The sequence below is a fragment of the Guyanagaster necrorhizus genome (genome assembly GCF_019112545.1).
Source record: "Guyanagaster necrorhizus MCA 3950 unplaced genomic scaffold BT62scaffold_14, whole genome shotgun sequence".
In the NCBI taxonomy this organism is placed as follows: domain Eukaryota; kingdom Fungi; phylum Basidiomycota; class Agaricomycetes; order Agaricales; family Physalacriaceae; genus Guyanagaster; species Guyanagaster necrorhizus.
In genome coordinates, this window is record NW_025064893.1 from 625,313 (window position 1) to 641,517 (window position 16,205).

The following is a 16,205-nucleotide window of genomic DNA, read 5'->3' on the forward strand; positions in this document are numbered from 1 at the left end:
CTATTTGCCTATCTTCGTCTCCTAGAGATTCAAATTTAAGCGCAATGAGTGGTTCCACTTCCTTGGGCAGGATGGACCGAACGTTGGGTAGTATTTTGGATTTGACCGGTGCGTTTTAATATTCGTTTGCTAAACGCTGGCCACATCTAGATTTTCATAGGCATTTCCCATACTGTCCAGGAAATCGGAATCGAACTGGTGCAGATTATTTTCGGTCCGTATCTTCGTCATGGGCTCAGCTATTCGTTCTTACCCATACTCCTCGGACCTTGCACCTTCCGTACAATCCTAAGGGAGGATCCATAGTGTGTAAGACAAGGAACGGTTTCTACGCCACATAACGGTAAGCCTGGCAGTTTCCGTCGATACAGTTCATCCCTTCGGTAACAATTCAAAACGCAGCTTTACGGCTTCTGAATCACTGTCCCTATGATCCGAATCCACTTACATACGTTCGGGCATTGCGTACGATTTCGAGTGAGGATAGACAAGCGACGCCACTTGTACCTGATCTTTCGAGGCTCCTGATCATCTGATTCTCAGTCTATAAGCTTCGCTGCTCCCCATTTTAGAGCTCGGAAGGAACAACGGAGATTTTACTCTTATCGTGACACCAACCCTGAGACTTTAACTCGAGACTCGCGCGAACGGATCTGTGGCTCTGACTCAGAGCCCTTGATTATGCTGTCGAGCGTGTGTGTTCTGATTCCGCAGGTTTTTTTTCTCTGATACTAGGTTATCGAATCATCATGAACGAAGCCGCGCTTGAGAGTGTCGAGATGTTATAGTATCACGCGCCACCTCAATCACATCATGCCCGAGAGTCCTTCGATCCCTGATTTTGATTTTCACTGACTCAGAAGGTAAGTACTGACCGCGCCCACATTCAAAAGTTAATGGTTAACGACAAGCCGCTGGCCCGCCTGTATTTATCTTTGTTGAGATGGTTTCTGGCGGCCTAACAGTGTGCGTACACTTGCGTAGTAATTAGCATCAGGCGTATGAAAGGTACCTGTTGTTCTGTCGATAGGAAAACCACCGAAATTACTTCCTGGCGAGCAACCTGTCCGATCGAATGGGTCTTCTTAAAAGGCACGCGGAACCGCCGCCACAAAGCCCCAACAATTCTGCATGATGAAATTGGTACCTTTTGGTGCCGCGAAACACGACTGGGAGACGTATAATATGTCGACGCTCGTTTGGGTTACTGAGATCGTCGGATTATCGCGCTAAGGGTATAGCGAAATTGAAATAGCAGCTGTAGCAAATATGGACCCATGTCTTTCCTATATTATTTTCGCTTCACGGTGGCGATTTTTACTCCTGTCTGCGTTCATCTTTCACCCGGAAGCGCACGTTCCACGGCAACGGCTAGGCAACATTCCTTTTAGAGGAGATCCACAAGGACACGCCACAAGGAACTGTGCGGAGCCTGACCCTGGTACTGTATTTGGGGATCGGAAAGCTATCTATCGGTCTCGGAGGCGCTGAATTGATCTCTCGACAATGTAGGGCCGAGCACGTACTAATGCTTATTAGCGCAGTGGACTACGACCGATGCCCGAGTTTCATTTGCAACCTGTCTTGGCTAACGTCCGAGTCAAAATTTTCAGCTGGCATTTGGAACTGAGTCATCGACCCCACTGGCGTACACACATCTCGTTAATCGCCATGTGGATTATGAAATCGCGGCCCAGCGCACTCTGCACTCCGGAGCAAGCTTGCTGTTTTCGTACTACACCCTGAAAATCTGTGGCACAATTTCCGGTCAGAAAACTGCACCGGACGTCAAAGTACCTTTGTACCCCCGGCGCTAGAGATAGTACTATCTGGGTGCCACACTTACCTTTCATTCTAACTCTTATCTATACCTCCATGGTTCTTCCGCTTCTCGAGCAATTTCGAGTAATAATAAGGACTGAACAGCATTCATGGATTTCCCGATGTAATCCGAAGCTGTCGGCTGTTATCCGTGGAAGGGCCGCGTGAACGTGCCGGATTTCAACTGACGTTATCACATCGACTTCTTACTCTTGGGACGGCGTACAAAGTACCAATGATGCGAGGGAACAAAGTCCGTAGACATGCCCGTATTATGTTTTTTACTCACTCGACTGCGACCAGCCGGCGCCAAGTCCTTGCGAACCTGGAACCCTTCTGCGGCCATGCCAAAAATACCTCCCCGTCTGCCCGAGGTCCAATGATTTATATAGTACATCCTATACTTGCCTTAGCTGAACGTTCGAGCTCTTCCCTCCCACAATGTCACTCTCTGTATCAGACCTCACAGCCGTCGCCGATAATCTTTTCTCCGACATTGCCAATAACTCCCCGTCTATACGCCTCTTGGCACATTTTTCTCAGCACCATACGGTCACCATACAACATTCCTTCGCTGACTGTAAAACCCCCGAGGCCTATCGATTCACGGGGCTGAACGCCGTTCGGTCATACTTTGATCTGCTCGCCACCCATTACGAGCGCTCTGCGATGGAAAAGCACTCAATGAGAATGTTGCCGCACGCCAGGCGCGTCATTCTCCTCGGGAGCGTGCATTGGACGTGGAGGTCGAGTCGGAGGGGGTGGACGGAGGACTTTGAGTGCACCATAGACTTCGATGACAATCTCAAGGTGATATCCTTTGTTATGCTCACGACCTCGAGTCCCTCGACGTGCGTTATGCGGGCCGTGGATCCCGGTCCGCCAGATATCATTGGATGTTCGCGAAGGAGGAAAAGATTTGACATGTGGGTGAGTCCACGACGTGGTCTTCACGGTTGCATTTGTGTTGACGACCCTCAATTGTAGATGTGACTTGTCCAATTGTTTCTACCTCGCCATTCCCCGCCGTCAATATCGGATATGCTTTCGTCATTCTTTTCAATTATCCTTCACGCCGTCCTCGTCTCCCCGCTGTCGTATACATTCTCTACGCCGCCGCCTGCCACGGTTGTCGCATTCCGAGTCCGAGTCCGAATCAAATTCTCAAATTCACATGCAATTGTCATACTAAACATAACTAATCGTGCCGCTCCGACCTGTGGTTCGCAAAACATAGGTGTAGATAATCTACACAGCTGTAACAATGCGGCAACGAAGGTGAGGCTCTTATGCTTTTGACACTTTTCCAAGCAAACTAACTTTGATTTCCTTTGATAGCTTCGAAATTATTAGGGATTATCATAGGCAATTGTACATATACGCATTCATGGATATTTAAGTGGTCGATTATGTCTGTAGTCTCTGCAACTCTGGGATTTGGAATGGACAATGACATTGTAATCACCCAAAAAAAAAAAAAAAAACTCGTACTGCCACAAAATTTATCTTCCCTGACCTCAGAGAATGGACGAACGACGTGATCACGATCATCGACATAAGACTTGGACAGATAGACGCCGATATACCTTGGGATGATGCAAAGTGCCACTGTCAGTGCCGGTCTCGGGTCAGTCGAGGACCGGAATTTTTTTTATCGAAGTTAAACAGGCTGATCCTTGAAGTCGGAAACAAAGTGCAGTTTCGAAACGCCGTCCATGGCCATAAGCATGAAGTCTGGTTCAGAATGGCATTCCCCGCCTGCGATAATATAATCATGAAATACATACTGCATAAGACTTTCATTGACGGCGACGGGGTCCAATAAACTGACTGCTTGACCTTGAAGGGAAGTAATAGCTGTTTACAATTCTTCGAGTTCAAGCCTGAACAGTTAAAATGTCTTCGTAAAAATCGAAAAATGTTGTGTAAAATTCAATGCGCATTAATGGGGAAACGACACCCCGGCGCGTCGAAACGTATACAATACGGCAACGACCAAGGATACCACTTCCCCATTAATGCTTATCTGAAAGGGCTTCCATCAATTATTATCTTATCAATTGTGGCACTCACCTGCCTAAATAGTAATCCTACCAGTTCCTACCTGACTGCAACCGCCCAATCAGTGCTTAACGCAGAAAAGATCACTCGGGCTTCTGTGATCCTCAACAAGGAGGTTCCTTAAAAACGTACGTGCAAATTCACACACCGTCGCAGCTCGGAAATATCAGGACAGCGGACGTCTGTACTGCCCTCACATGAACGCAAATTTGCCGTGCAGGTACATCTGAGGAACAAAGCACCCCGAGTCGTTCTTCGGGTCAAGTTCGCCATCCACAAAAAGCGAATGGAAGAACTTCGAAATGTTGATCTTTTGGATGTGTTTCCTTTCAGTACCTTTCATTCCGCCCTGGAAACTTTCTTAAGGCATGAGAAAATGCCGGAGGAAGGACGAGTATAGATGTCTTCATCGCAATATGACGACAACGGGTCTGGAGGCGGGTACAGAACCAACTACTTGATGAACGATTTGTTACGTGACGTCAGGTACCTTTTGTTGCGCATACATTCGTGTGAGAGAAACAAGCTGACTCGATGGCTCTCCGAGTCGAGGGTCTTTGCAAGTGACAGATGCGGGGGACGGAGGCCCATCTGATCCCATGATGCAAGACGCCGAGCGGTAATCAAGCCACAATCTTCCAGATGAAACGACCTGCAGTGGAGGCGGCGCGACGTCCCCCATCTCAGTCAAATAGAGCTCTCTTTGTTATTCGTACCTCGGCCTCGGCTGTGTCACATGCAGGTCTGTGCAGATATGTATTGCTTCACGTTTCTGATGCATGAACACATGAATGCCATTCTAGTGCCAGAGGGAACAAAGGCCAGTGCGGCAGAACGCCAGCCCAGAGATAAGGCTCCTAGTATCTTGGTACCTAATGCTCCAGTTGCACGCGGAAGAAGCAACACGTAGGTCCAAATCTAACGTTCACGGAGGGCCAATGACGGAATCCCGACATGCATAGTCGATAGAGGGCCCTACAATACTAAACACGCGATATAAAATACGTCTCCACGCGAAAAAAGCAAGAACGATGAACCAAAAGGAGCCATCGCGAAAGGGGGGGAGGGGGGAGGATGCTGCTAGGCAGAGCACGCACAACAAGACACGATCGGCCGTGCCTGGCTGTGCGCCGGGTGTTGTGGGGTGTCTCCAGGAAAACGTGACAACAATCCTTTTATGTCTGCAACCGATTTCATCATATCATCCAAAAAGGGCATCGTCGCCGCTTATGTTTGCATCGCGCTCGTGTTTATCAATAGAAACTACTGTGTAAGTTGACATCTACCATTCCCGCAGGCTTCTATTCAAGTTTTCCATTCATATTTCTATTCATTCTAGGGGAACGTCCTTGGAGTCAGGAGCCTTGTCTTTCTGTCATACCAAAAAAAAAAAAAAGAAAGCTTGATCGTAGATCTTGAAACCTGTGGAGCGTCGGAAGGGCGTTTACAAGCATAATGGAAATACCCCATCGCCAATGCTTAAATCAGCGTTTCTTATTTAGTGGCTGTCCTTCAGCTATCCAACAGTGTCTCCCGTTATGGCAACCCGTTTCGCATTCGAGATGCTGGCCCAGATGACGACTCAAGATGAAATTTTTTCGACCGTCCTCGCGTCACATTCCCCTATTCATCCAAGCATCCTTGTATATAAAGTGACATGTTATGACCAATTCACCAATTTCCAGTCGAGGCTTTCTTCTCTCTGATTTACTCCTCTTGTTATATTACCTCTTTCGTGAAACCATGCCTTCGACTCAAACTTTCTATGCCGACGCGGTGCTGTTTGACATGGTGTGTTCCTCGTTATCGTCGTTGTCCCAACCTAACTCTGCCAGTGTGTGAATAGGACGGAACCTTGACGGATTCTATCCAAGCTGTAGAGGCCGCCTGGGGTAAAGTCGCAAAAGACATTGGGGAGGACCCAGCCTATGTCATCGCGGCTACCCATGGTAAACGTGCCGTGGACAACCTCGCTGCGTTCAAGCCTCACATCAAAGAGCATGAAATGGACGACGAGGTTACCAAATTTGAAGAGTCGATTCTCTTCTTCGCCGACGCGTACATGACTCATGGTCCCGGCTCTCGCAGCAACTCCTTTTCTAATTCTCCCATTGACTCACCCCTCCGTTCCCCCGCAAGTTCGGGTTTCGGTACCCCCGATTTGACCCCTGCGAGCTCGGCACCGAGCTCTCGCGCTTCCTCGATCATTTCCTCCCAATCCCGTCGACCCTCGTTCGCCAGCCGGCTCCAGAACCTCCTTCGTATGAGCGCCGTCCCTGAGGCTCAGGTGTACCAACCTACCTTCGAGGACGCCGTAATGGAGTCGATCCACAACGAGGTCACTGAGGAGGAGGAGGAACTTGACAAAAAGATGCGTCAGGATGAACTCGCGGCTTGGCAGATCGAAGCGGCGAGCGTTGACCGCTCCGTCCGCATTCTCCCTGGAGTGAAGAGGATGATGGATTCCATTCCCGCAGGCAGATACGCTGTCGCGACTTCCGGAGCCAAGACTTACGGTAAGGCTCCCTTGTCCTCTTCTGAGTCGCGCCGGTCTCTGACTTGTATTCTTTTAACAACAGCTTACGGATGCATGACTCGCGTCGGGATAACCCCTCCTCCTGTCACCATCACTGCCGACGACAAACGCCTCAAGGCTGGCAAGCCTGCTCCCGATCCGTTCCTCCTTGCCGCAAAGTGTCTCGGGTACGACGCTTCCAAGTGTGTCGTATTTGAAGACTCCCCTTCCGGCATCCGGGCGGGTGTTTCTAGCGGTGCTACTGTGATCGCTGTTTGCACTTCGCACGAGCGGTCGAAAATCGAGGGCTGTGGGGCTCATTACCTCGTCGAGAATATGAACGCGGTCAAGTGCGAGGTTGAGGGCGATAAGCTAAAATTCACCATCACCACTTAGATCTTCTATCCTTATTATCCTTGCTTTATCACTGTGTAGAAACATGTCTTGACGTCATTTTCAAGAAATGATCAGGCACATTCGGTACTATGTTCTATCAATATTTATTAGAGTGCCTCTAGTTTCACAAGATATCCTAGAGTACTTCTCATTCTTCCCTTGTCTCAAAATAATTCATATTTTGAGCGGGTTGTATCACTATCAGAATGAAGAATAAGTTGCTCCAATCGATACATAAAATAATCTTAGTATACTGAGACCAACGGAGTGACACGATGACCACTTGAAGGCCGCGCCCATACACCGCAAATCTGTCAGGAGAATGCTGGTCTTGAAAGCTAGCATATTTTCCAGGCTATTCACAGTCAGCAGCTGCGAATGGAAAAAACTAGGGATTGCCCATCACGACCGCACGTCAAACTCCCTCTTCGCTGAGATTATCGGGAAACCATCCCCACGTTCTCAGATCGACCTTTAATCCTGGGTCAGACACCTCCACGCCTTCAGCCTCCAACGCCTCCCTTTGCCGTTGCGCCCCATCCGTCCCCGGGCCCCGCGACGATATTGCGCCTGTCGACGAAATGACGCGGTGCCATGGCACAGGGGGATCCGCGTCAGGCGACGTAAACTTCAATGCTACATATCAAATGTGTAATTAAGTGGAGATTCTATGGCGACGGTCGCGAGTACCTTGGCCAACGTGTCGTGAATAGGTAGGCATGCCAATGAGTTTCGCGATGTGGCCTGCATCGATGCAGTCTTGGAGAGAGGATTGTGAAGGGCTAAGGGCGCACCGTAGGAAGTGACGCGACCCATGGGGATATGCCTCACAGTATCGTACACAGCAGCATGAAACTCAGCGATGTCCATGGTGGTGGTGGTTGATTGCGTTGGTAGAATGATTACGCATTTGTATTTTTTTTTTCATTTTTTTGATTTCACCTGCCTTGTTTGGCAGCGCGATCGGGATGTTTTTTTTTTTTTGAGGTACAATTTAGTAGGAACTCGACAGCGGATATGGCCACGTAATTAGCAGGGATGTCTTGTAGATCCGCAATGTTGAGTTTGAAGAGAGCTCAGAGGAATTCTTGAACTGAAGCATGTCAGCGCGCTTCAAGTTGCATAGCGCGAGAGTGACTGCCTTGACTCTATAATCTTACATATACATTTAGTAGTGGAAGTGTTACAACTAACATCGCTTCTATCGGGGCGGTAAGAATTCGAGGTCAAACTACGGAGAAAACATATTACTCCGTCTCCGAAATGAATTTGATCCCCGTCGAGAAACACCAGTCTCCTTCAAGATCATATTTATTGCGTCGCCCTTATACTCAATTATATTTACTAACCCTTTTAGATAAATTTCTTCGTAATTCGGTCAGTCGGGAGTTCACTCTTAGCTTTAGATAGCATAGGTGGTTCTTTAATTGTAACATGGTAAGCCAGCGCGTTATTACCTCTGGAGCAACAAGACTGGCGGGTGTAGCTGTGAGGCCTCCCCGTCAGTTTCAAACTCTGGTCAAGCTGTCCGGCTCCACGACAGTAGCTATCCCGGTACTACCGCAAAAAAAAAAATCGCAACTGGGCCTCGAGTGCCAGAGGATGTGAAAGTCCCAAAGCTCTCTTGCGTTTGTAAAACATGAATGCCCTTTTCATATCCACGTCCTTGTCCTCTGCCAGTTCAGAAAAGCCTCGGATTTTAAAAAACCAGACTCAGCAGCCAAAGAGACACAAAAGCCTCGCGGCTTGAATCAGTTCTTCGCGCTGCATGATCTCCTCGAATGGACAAGCTGCATAATGAATAAGAGGCAGCTGGCGCCGGCATACGTGACGTCCCGTAGCCTGCGTGAAATCTACGATTCGAACGGCCCCAGACCTCCTCGTTGTAAAGCAAGTGGCGACAGTCATCCAGCTGATATCTCCATCGTGCAACTCCTGAATGGCCACGGCAAACTGTATGCTATGTACACGTACAAAAGTGAGCATAAATGCCTTGCGGTGAACAAAAAACCTTGGCCCGGGGGTGCCGATTTTCATGCGTATAAATTCTCTACCTTGGATTGGATGGCCACCCCATTCCAAAATCGCACAGAGGACAACCCCACTGGCAGCCCGTGATGTTTGGCCGATCCAGAGCCCGAAATGGACGGGCACTATGCGATCTTGAAGTTTGTTGAGATAGCACGCGTAAAAGAGTGATTGAGCTACTTCATACTGCTCCGTCCGCGGTTGTACCTCGATGTGTGTAGCAAGGTTAATCATTAGTCGAGTGCCGGCAGAGGCTTGAACACGGGCTTCTTCTTCTGTATCGTCGCCAAAGTCGAATCGGCGAAAGACATCGCCACGCTTCGTGAAGCGAAATTCGAATCGCGTCCATAGGAGGTAAAAAGATCGTCGTTGCCGGTCCGTGAGGCAAGGGTCGTGGCAGAGATATGAAAGCACCCGAAAAAGAGAATTAGAAGGGTCGTATCGTGGGATGATGAAAGCCGAGGCTAAATATGAAAAGTACATGGCAGAAACGTGGAACCCGCGGATTGTGGCCAAACGTAAAAGACAACGGATACTGCACGCGCTGGGCAGCATGGGATTCAGGGTGGCCAGAGACAGCGATTCTTGCCTGATGATTACTATATCATGAATGGGGCTATTTCTCGGACGGGGCGAATGATCTTTTCGATGGTGCGGGCAAGAATAGGTCGGGCAGAAAATGCGTTTTCTCCACGTGGAGCAATATTGGCCAACAATGCTCCAAATAAACTTCAGCTTGAGATTCAGTTCTCGAAGATAAATAGATTGAAACTCGGAGAAGAAATAAAACTAGATAGATGGTCCTATGAGCCTCAAGGCTCTTTTGAGTGAACAAGATGGATTATACAATGCTCGTGACTAGTGGTAGTACATATGCTAATGGATGTGTGAAGGAAAATGCTCCTAGTATACATACTTTCCTGAATATGAAGGAGGATAGCGTTGTCGTTGAACGAACACCGACTCTAGTATCCAGCTGTGCCAAGTCTGAATCTTGGACTCTTCGGAGAGGTGGGTGGTCCTGCAAGTCCCCGTCATTGTAATCAGCAATCTCGCAAAAATTGCAGGAATTGCACCCACCACGCATGAAACTAGCCTGCTTCGGTGATAATCGAGCGCGGGGCAAGAGTGCACGAGGTTCTGAAATATGATTGACATGGTCAGGGTCATTCGAATTGAAGAGCCTAGGAAGCTGGACGTACCAGTTGCCGGCGAGCTCACGCCTCCGCCGCTGTACAAGGCGTAATTGGATGGCATCCTCCATCCATAAGAAGTGATGGCCCTCGCTTCTCCTTCGTTGAATATATCCATCTGATTGTCGACGCAGCGGCGTGATTGTCCGAGGGTAATGATTTCGAGGGGAATGGAATCTACAGCGAGGCATTGCCGGCATGAACAACTTTTCTCAGCTGATGAAACTCAAAGACATCTCACCGAAAATCTCGAGGTGTGAGAGTCTCTGATCTCCCAACGATTGTTTGCGCCACAAAGCCGACTGTGACTTCAAGGGCCGGGATTGAGATAGAGTGGCGGTGAACTCGTCGAAATTGATGAGCTTCAGGCCAAGGTCTGTTTGCGCGTAAGATTGCATAAGGTCGTGGGTGTGATGGTGGTGGTGGTAATGGTCCAAAGGGAAAGGTGTTGTAGTGGGCGCCTTTTATCAGGAACCGTTGTCGGAGTTCGACAAATAGGGCATAAAGTCGGTCCGAAAGGATGTTTATTGTGAACGGCTGTAGGGCCGACCGCGCAAGCGACGCATGGGCCTTGGGAGGGGTCCTTTTTGTAGAAAGATAATAGAAACTGAGAGGACTTGGACCAACATTTCTTCGAAGCTATCAGATACAACAGGAACTTAGTAAAATATCCGAAATATGCACAATATGGGTCCATACCACTGCCTCTAGTTACTAAAGTACATGTGATCATAGACAGACAAAGATGAAGCTGTTGGCCCGTCAGCGGCATTCTGAGGGAGAAGCTCGAAGCAGCCCCAATCGCACCCGTCCTCAAAGTCGGCAAGATGGAAGGTGAAAGAATTATGCCATGAGAGTGATGGGCAAGTATTCGATCCCCAAAGATGACATTGTCCAGCTAAATGCATCATTCTGCGAGGGGGAACTCAACGGGGATGCCAGTGGTCCAAACCTACCCACTGCAACCGCATTTCGTTGAATCGATATCGGGTCTCCCACGAAGAACTTTGCTTAACGCCAAGCTCCCATGATCGTGGTGCATGTGCTTTCTGACCAGTGACGAAGAACAGATAACGACAAGGCCTAGCTTGAAGACAGGGACAATGGAGAGGTCGGATGATTGAAGAGGCTATACAAGCCGACGGGCGAAAGGGACCTTTGTTTGATAAGGTAGAAGCATAGATCAGGGCCGTCTCGACTCACCACCATCTTGACACCCAACGCGCGATGGGTAGTCAGGAATCAACGTGTGAATTCGTTTCATCATTATCAGAAATCCTTCCATCTAGATAGAAATGAAGTGAGCCACAGGGCATGCCCGCCAGTCGATCCCAGTTTTATCTCCCCAAATCTATCGCCTCGCAGTAAAGAGTTGCCCCGGTGCCCGTCTCGAGGTCGGTCAAGGTCATGAGAGTGCAACGTCAATAATAACAATAACGCGGCATTTTCCGGTACGAATCCGCACGTGGAGCCTAAATATAGCGCATACGCCTTGGTCGAACTCCACCAGCACAAGCTTGACATAACCTAAATCTGGGGAAATTTCGGGTCACAGATATCATATCTAAAAGATCTTAGCGCTTCTATCTTCCGAAGAAACTGGACTGTGTCAAACTTGGACTTATCTCGACTGAGCTACTATAGTCTGGAAGCTCGGCATCATGTTCTCACCCAATGTCAGCCAGCCCATTGGGAAGGAACCGTCGTGATCTCCAGAATGAGTATGAAAATTACTCATTGCCGTATGCCGCCACAGGCATCTCGAACCACATATTAATCGTTCCTTATCCCTGAAAGGAAGGCAGCACATGTAATGCGAAGCCTCAATATTTGCAAGTCCCTAGGCGGACGTACCTATACGCATTGCAGAACTCGGCCAACATTTGATCCTTATATCGCCTGTAATCTATCACTATCTGGAAGGATGTTTAAAAGCCAGGGGTGCGGTGTTGCTCAAGGCAGACGGGCTCTCTTACCGAGTGCTCTCAGTTCACGAACCCTCCTCGGCATCCTTTTCTCATCATGCTGTCTTTCTTCACCACCGCTATTTCTTTTGCAGCCGCTCTCACTCCCGTGTTAGGAGCTCCCCACGTTGCGCTCCGCGAGGTTGAGAAGTTTGCGGGAAACGTTAAAGAGAATAGTTACATCGTGACCATGACGGACAAGACGTCAAGGGACTCGCTTGTTGAGGGCCTCGGCTCGTCCGTCACTGCGTTATACAACCGCACCTCCACAGGATTCGCGAGTAAAGCTTCTTTTCATACCCAATTTCCGAATTGATAGTAACTTTTGATGTTAGGTGTACTTGATGACGAAACACTGAACAACATCCTCGCTCACCCTGGTTAGTCATCCTCTTTAAGGCATGTCCGCCAGCCAGAATACTGATCTCTCCCTATTATAGATGTTGGTAGGTACAGGAATCCTATTTCCGGAAAGTCACGCTAAATTGCGCCTCGCCAGCCACTGTCGCTGAAGATGGCGTTGTCTCCATTAACACCGTTCAGTACGTGCTGGCACCGTTTCAGAAGTTCTTCGAGTTACTGATACATCGCCTTCCATTAGAACAGATGCCCCTTGGGGCCTCAACCGGATTTCTCAAGTAAGCGCCCTCAGCGCTTCTGACACATCGTACGATATCTTTTTTACACAATAAATTTTGCTGATCACTGCCTGACTGATAAATCTTCAGAGCTTTGACCTATACCTACGCATACAATGCCACCGGAGATGGTGTAGATGTCTATGTCGTTGATACAGGTAAGATTCTGACCTTATGGTTTTTAAAAAAACATCTTTCTGATTCTGATTTCAGGTATTTACACGGCACACGTAAGGCGCATGATCTTCTATCTGATTTCTCATACTGACGAACATCATCTTTATTAGACCACCTTCGGTGGCCGTGCGGTTTGGGGAGCGACATTCGGTGGCTATGCGTGAGTGCAATATGTTGTTCTCGTCGCCTGCTGTCTGAATCTTATGATCACAGCGATGCTGATGGTAATGGCCACGGTACTCATGTCTCGTGCGTACAGTACTTGACTTTTGTACGCTGACTTCAGCTAATTACTCTTATAGCGGAACTATTGGCGGCGACCAATACGGTGTAGCCAAGGTGTGTACTCCCTTGGGGTTATATTTGCAGCTTTCACTAACAAAGATCCCAGTCTGTTAACCTGATTGCCGTCAAAGTTCTGAGCGATGCTGGCTCTGGTTACATCTCCGACATTCTTTCGGGATTTGACTGGATCATTAATGCTACAGGTCAGTGATTCATGTATCTTTTCTTCCCATATCAGCGAGTTGATTCAATGCCCGATAGAATCCTCTGGCAGACCCTCCATCGTTTCAATGTCTCTCGGTGGTGCGGCCTCTGATACCTTCGACAGTGGGGTTCTCTCTGTCAGCAATCATATCTACTCCACATGTGCCGATATTGACTGGAATAAAATAGCTCATCAATGCCAGCATTCACGTCGTAGTCGCTGCCGGAAATGGCAAGTCCCATCCATCTTTTATTCATGTTCATCAGTGCTTATTTATCTACAGACGGTGATGACGCATCTGGCACCAGTCCCGCCCGTGTGGCCGAAGTCATAACTGTCGGTGCCACGACCATTGCTGATGCGAAAGCAACCTGGTCCAACTACGGGTTCGAGTTTTTTTTTTCGCTTGTGATGTCAAGTTACAAAAGTAACCATTGGTGATAGCTCCGTTGTTGACATCTTTGCTCCTGGAGCATACATCACCAGCGCCTGGATCGGCAGCCCGACGGCCACCAACAACATCAGCGGTACCAGCATGGTAAGTGGATTAATCCTCGGACTGTGCTTACGTGCCAGAGCTGAGCCTTTGTTGCGACTCAGGCTACTCCCCATGTTTCCGGTATTGTCGCGTATCTCATATCTCAAAGCGGGAATACGACCCCGGCGGCAATGAGCCTCCTCGTCAAGTCCCTGGGTGTCTCTGGTGTCCTGACTAGTATTCGTAAGTTGTCTTCTTTGCAATTTTTGGATCATAGTCTGATCTCTACGTATAAGCTTCTGGTACCTCCAACTTGTTGGCCAACAACGGGGCCTGAGATCTGAGAGCGCACTGGACGTTATAACGATATAAATATAAATATATGATGTAAAATAGCCTGAATATCGGCGGGCATGCCTTCAAATGGAATAGAAACAGTTCATCACAATGTTATAGTTTCCAGATTTTTGAGTTGGGTGCTACCTAGTCTCCTCTCATCAGCTGAAATATCATGTGGCATGGTGAGATAGCAGCGGCAAGGTGCTTGAATACACAAATTGGTCTGGTCATTATTTCTCGATAGGCACGACAACACCCCATTTGACTTCTTCTGTGCTCTCTGCTGAATATAGATGGCTACAGAAGACAAAGTGTCCAGCAGATAATACTTTTCGGATACAAGTTCATAATAAAAAAGCTGATATTTAATGATAGAAATGTCATTGATAGAGAAGTGGCCGTTTTTAAAAATCGTAATATCGCGAAGGAATAAAACAGTATGTGGGGTATCATCTGGTCGGATGTAAGTAGTTACAACAATGATAGATGCGCGAGGAAATGGAAGGGTGAAAGGAAGTGAATTGAGACCCTCCTAGGTCCCGGCTGCCACAAACCGAAGGGACATGAGGGGCGGAGATGGGTGTCCTGCTAGAAGCAACGGCCTGCTCAAGTCAACCTCCCTATATGAGAAATATCCATGCTTACCGAGCTTGAGTTTGGGTTGCTTTGGCAGTGAGGATAAGGGCGCGAGGGCACGAGGACGTGATGCTGTAATAAGAAATACGAGTGATGTCAGACAGATAAGGATACGCCCATCGTTCGGAAGACGTACCAGTCGATGGAGAAACTACCGGCCGAGAGCTGCTGTTTGGTTCAGGAGATAAAAGTTCGCGATGTTCGTGAACAGTCATGTCCATACTGATCTTGCAGTCCTGGAAACGACGGCTCTCTCCTAGCGTGGCGTCCCTTGGCAGGGTGGAATCTAGTTATAAACATGCTAATTAGCACCCCTACGGCTATTTTAAGCAAACTTCGAACACACCCAGTACCATCTGTCCCGTTGCTTTTGCAGTGGGAGGTTGTGGGGACCACAAGGCTGACTCCCCCCTTCGCTCCTGCCCCATCGTCTGGCGCCGCATCTGAAGCACGTTTGACGTGAAATAATCAGGACCGTCGAACACTTTAAGGTTCAATCCCGTATCCGGGAGGTGTCGTTGGTTTTGAGTCTTGAGGGGGGAAAGGGACATCTTGATGACTGCAGGGATGGTGGGCAGAAATCGATGAGTCTTACTTATATCATCCAATGATCCAATGGTGGGAATTCAGATGCCGGGCGCTTTGTAAATTGTTCCTGGCGCCTGGGTTACCAAACATACACGAGGGATTTAGCCAGCCTGGACGGACTACGGACCGAAGACACAATCCGCCAGAGCTACTACGTGCCAGAAGCGCTCTATAGAATTGTCGACGAGTTTTACGGACTCCGGTTTACCATTTGGGGCCCTTGTGATTCTCTACAATTGATTGAGTATAAGGTACCTCCAAGTAGATAGGGAGCTCTTCACGTTGATGATATGAAGATTAGATGAGAAAGATGTAACAGCCCAGCCATGGCCCATCAACCATCATTTCTGCGAAACGGCCATGAGACGAGCGAAATACCATCCTTTCCTTACTTATCACCCCCATTCGTGAATCGGATCACCAGGAGAGACGATATCAGACGCATTGTATCAAAAGATACGAAGCCGAAAATCAAGGAGTCGGGTGCAGAGAAGAATCTACGGCAGTTCTCCACAGCAGCTGCATCCATGAAGAGGCATTTTCGCCACGTATCGGCAGATCCGTGAAGCAGAAGACCGGGTTCAAAGCCCGCGGGGTGATGACGTAGACGAGCGACTTTGTGCGTCTCGTTTAAGACGTCGTAGGTCAGAAAGATTTGAAGTCCAAGAACTAGAAGAGTATCATACTCTAATAATACTCTTGAGAAAAAAAAACATGGATGAGCGACAAGAGCTATCAAGATTATCCAAATATCATAGTCCCAGCCAGAATCCAAAAAAAAGATGGTTTTTCTAAGGGACAATCTAAAAGGAGTAACAAGCGAGGATCTTGTTCGGAGTAAACCCTTCCCTGGCTGATCGAGGTAATGCGGCTTTCAGGGA

At 48.3% G+C, this 16,205-nt stretch overlaps 6 protein-coding genes across 6 annotated transcripts; 3 read left to right on the plus strand and 3 right to left on the minus strand.

Annotated features, from left to right (window-relative positions):
- Positions 1-741: 741 nt before the first annotated feature.
- Positions 742-2,167, minus strand: BT62DRAFT_1076682 (uncharacterized protein; the record flags this gene model as incomplete). The annotated part of the gene is made up of 7 exons (XM_043179240.1): positions 742-923; positions 975-1,084; positions 1,148-1,229; positions 1,653-1,742; positions 1,798-1,813; positions 1,872-1,963; positions 2,048-2,167. The coding sequence occupies 7 exons, from the start codon at positions 2,165-2,167 to the stop codon at positions 894-896; spliced, it is 540 nt and encodes a 179-aa protein (XP_043039096.1). The 3' UTR covers positions 742-893.
- On the plus strand, positions 2,115-2,917 carry BT62DRAFT_165630 (uncharacterized protein). Its single transcript, XM_043179902.1, has 2 exons — positions 2,115-2,751; positions 2,809-2,917. The coding sequence occupies exons 1-2, from the start codon at positions 2,263-2,265 to the stop codon at positions 2,812-2,814; spliced, it is 495 nt and encodes a 164-aa protein (XP_043039097.1). The 5' UTR covers positions 2,115-2,262; the 3' UTR covers positions 2,815-2,917.
- A 2,708-nt stretch (positions 2,918-5,625) lies between these two features.
- BT62DRAFT_896771 (HAD-like protein) lies at positions 5,626-6,793 on the plus strand (the record flags this gene model as incomplete). The annotated part of the gene is made up of 3 exons (XM_043183276.1): positions 5,626-5,673; positions 5,729-6,398; positions 6,462-6,793. The coding sequence occupies 3 exons, from the start codon at positions 5,626-5,628 to the stop codon at positions 6,791-6,793; spliced, it is 1,050 nt and encodes a 349-aa protein (XP_043039098.1).
- Positions 6,794-7,208: 415 nt separating this feature from the next.
- BT62DRAFT_896642 (MGMT family protein) lies at positions 7,209-7,663 on the minus strand (the record flags this gene model as incomplete). Its single annotated transcript, XM_043183271.1, has 3 exons — positions 7,209-7,429; positions 7,484-7,537; positions 7,588-7,663. 3 exons carry the CDS (start codon positions 7,661-7,663, stop codon positions 7,209-7,211), a joined length of 351 nt encoding a protein of 116 aa, XP_043039099.1.
- Positions 7,664-12,036: 4,373 nt separating this feature from the next.
- Positions 12,037-14,098, plus strand: BT62DRAFT_896637 (peptidase 1; the record flags this gene model as incomplete). The annotated part of the gene is made up of 16 exons (XM_043183269.1): positions 12,037-12,259; positions 12,314-12,358; positions 12,478-12,520; positions 12,580-12,645; positions 12,707-12,774; positions 12,830-12,846; positions 12,904-12,953; positions 13,007-13,042; positions 13,096-13,132; positions 13,185-13,281; positions 13,340-13,419; positions 13,472-13,518; positions 13,550-13,669; positions 13,728-13,821; positions 13,884-14,004; positions 14,058-14,098. 16 exons carry the CDS (start codon positions 12,037-12,039, stop codon positions 14,096-14,098), a joined length of 1,185 nt encoding a protein of 394 aa, XP_043039100.1.
- A 534-nt stretch (positions 14,099-14,632) lies between these two features.
- On the minus strand, positions 14,633-15,287 carry BT62DRAFT_920310 (uncharacterized protein; the record flags this gene model as incomplete). Its single annotated transcript, XM_043184213.1, has 3 exons — positions 14,633-14,808; positions 14,873-15,022; positions 15,083-15,287. 3 exons carry the CDS (start codon positions 15,285-15,287, stop codon positions 14,633-14,635), a joined length of 531 nt encoding a protein of 176 aa, XP_043039101.1.
- Between the last annotated feature and the right edge of the window lie 918 nt (positions 15,288-16,205).

Coding starts and splice junctions, on each gene's coding strand:
- BT62DRAFT_165630 (XM_043179902.1), top strand. CDS start 2,263: ATGTCACTCTCTGTATCAGACCTCACAGCCGTCGCCGATAATCTTTTC.